Raw genomic sequence first — 553 nt, 5'->3', positions numbered from 1 at the left:
CAGCCGCGCCGGGCTCCCGCTGCGCGCTGACCGAGCCGTCCCGGCGCAGGACGATGTCCGCTGTGTCCCGGATGCGCCGCCGGCCGCCCGGCGCGCCCCGCAGCCCGCGGCAGCACTGGAAGCACACGGCCCACGCCTGCTCCTCGTTGATGGGCTGCTCGTACGCCTTCAGCACCTCCTCCAGGGACAGCTCCCACGGTTCTGGCCGCCCAGCGCCCCCGGCCCGCTCGCCCGCGGCCGCGTTGCCGCTGGAGCTGCCGGCCCGGGCCATGGCCGCCCCATCATCGCCGCCTGCGCGCCCAGCCCGTTTCCATAACAGCCGCGCCAGGGCCGACGCGCCCGAGAAGCGCGGGGGGCGGATCCCGCGCCGCCAGTCGCTGCTTTGTCATCGTCGGGCCCCGCCCAGCGCGAGCGGCCGCAGGTGAGGCCTGGGAGGGGAGGGGGAGGGGGAGGGAGAAAGACCAGGGTGGGGAAACAACCAGCCTCTTAAACCCAGGCTCACAGTCATTCATTCATCCATCCATCCAGGCATTTGTTCAACAACCTAGCCGGG

The 553-nt window shown here is 72.9% G+C and overlaps 1 protein-coding gene across 1 annotated transcript in view; it reads right to left on the bottom strand.

Annotated features, from left to right (window-relative positions):
• SPIRE2 (spire type actin nucleation factor 2) overlaps window positions 1–298 on the bottom strand; it is a 25,538-nt gene extending 25,240 nt beyond the window's left edge. Inside the window, exon 1 of the mRNA XM_007468454.1 lies at window positions 6–298. Coding sequence (XP_007468516.1) covers window positions 6–271 — 266 coding nt within the window. The 5' untranslated portion in view covers window positions 272–298. The remainder of the gene's footprint in view (window positions 1–5) is intronic.
• Between the last annotated feature and the right edge of the window lie 255 nt (window positions 299–553).

This window comes from Lipotes vexillifer, unplaced genomic scaffold (genome assembly GCF_000442215.2).
Source record: "Lipotes vexillifer unplaced genomic scaffold, Lipotes_vexillifer_v1.1 scaffold23, whole genome shotgun sequence".
Lineage (NCBI taxonomy): Eukaryota > Metazoa > Chordata > Mammalia > Artiodactyla > Lipotidae > Lipotes > Lipotes vexillifer.
This window is presented reverse-complemented; position numbering and strand designations above follow the sequence as displayed.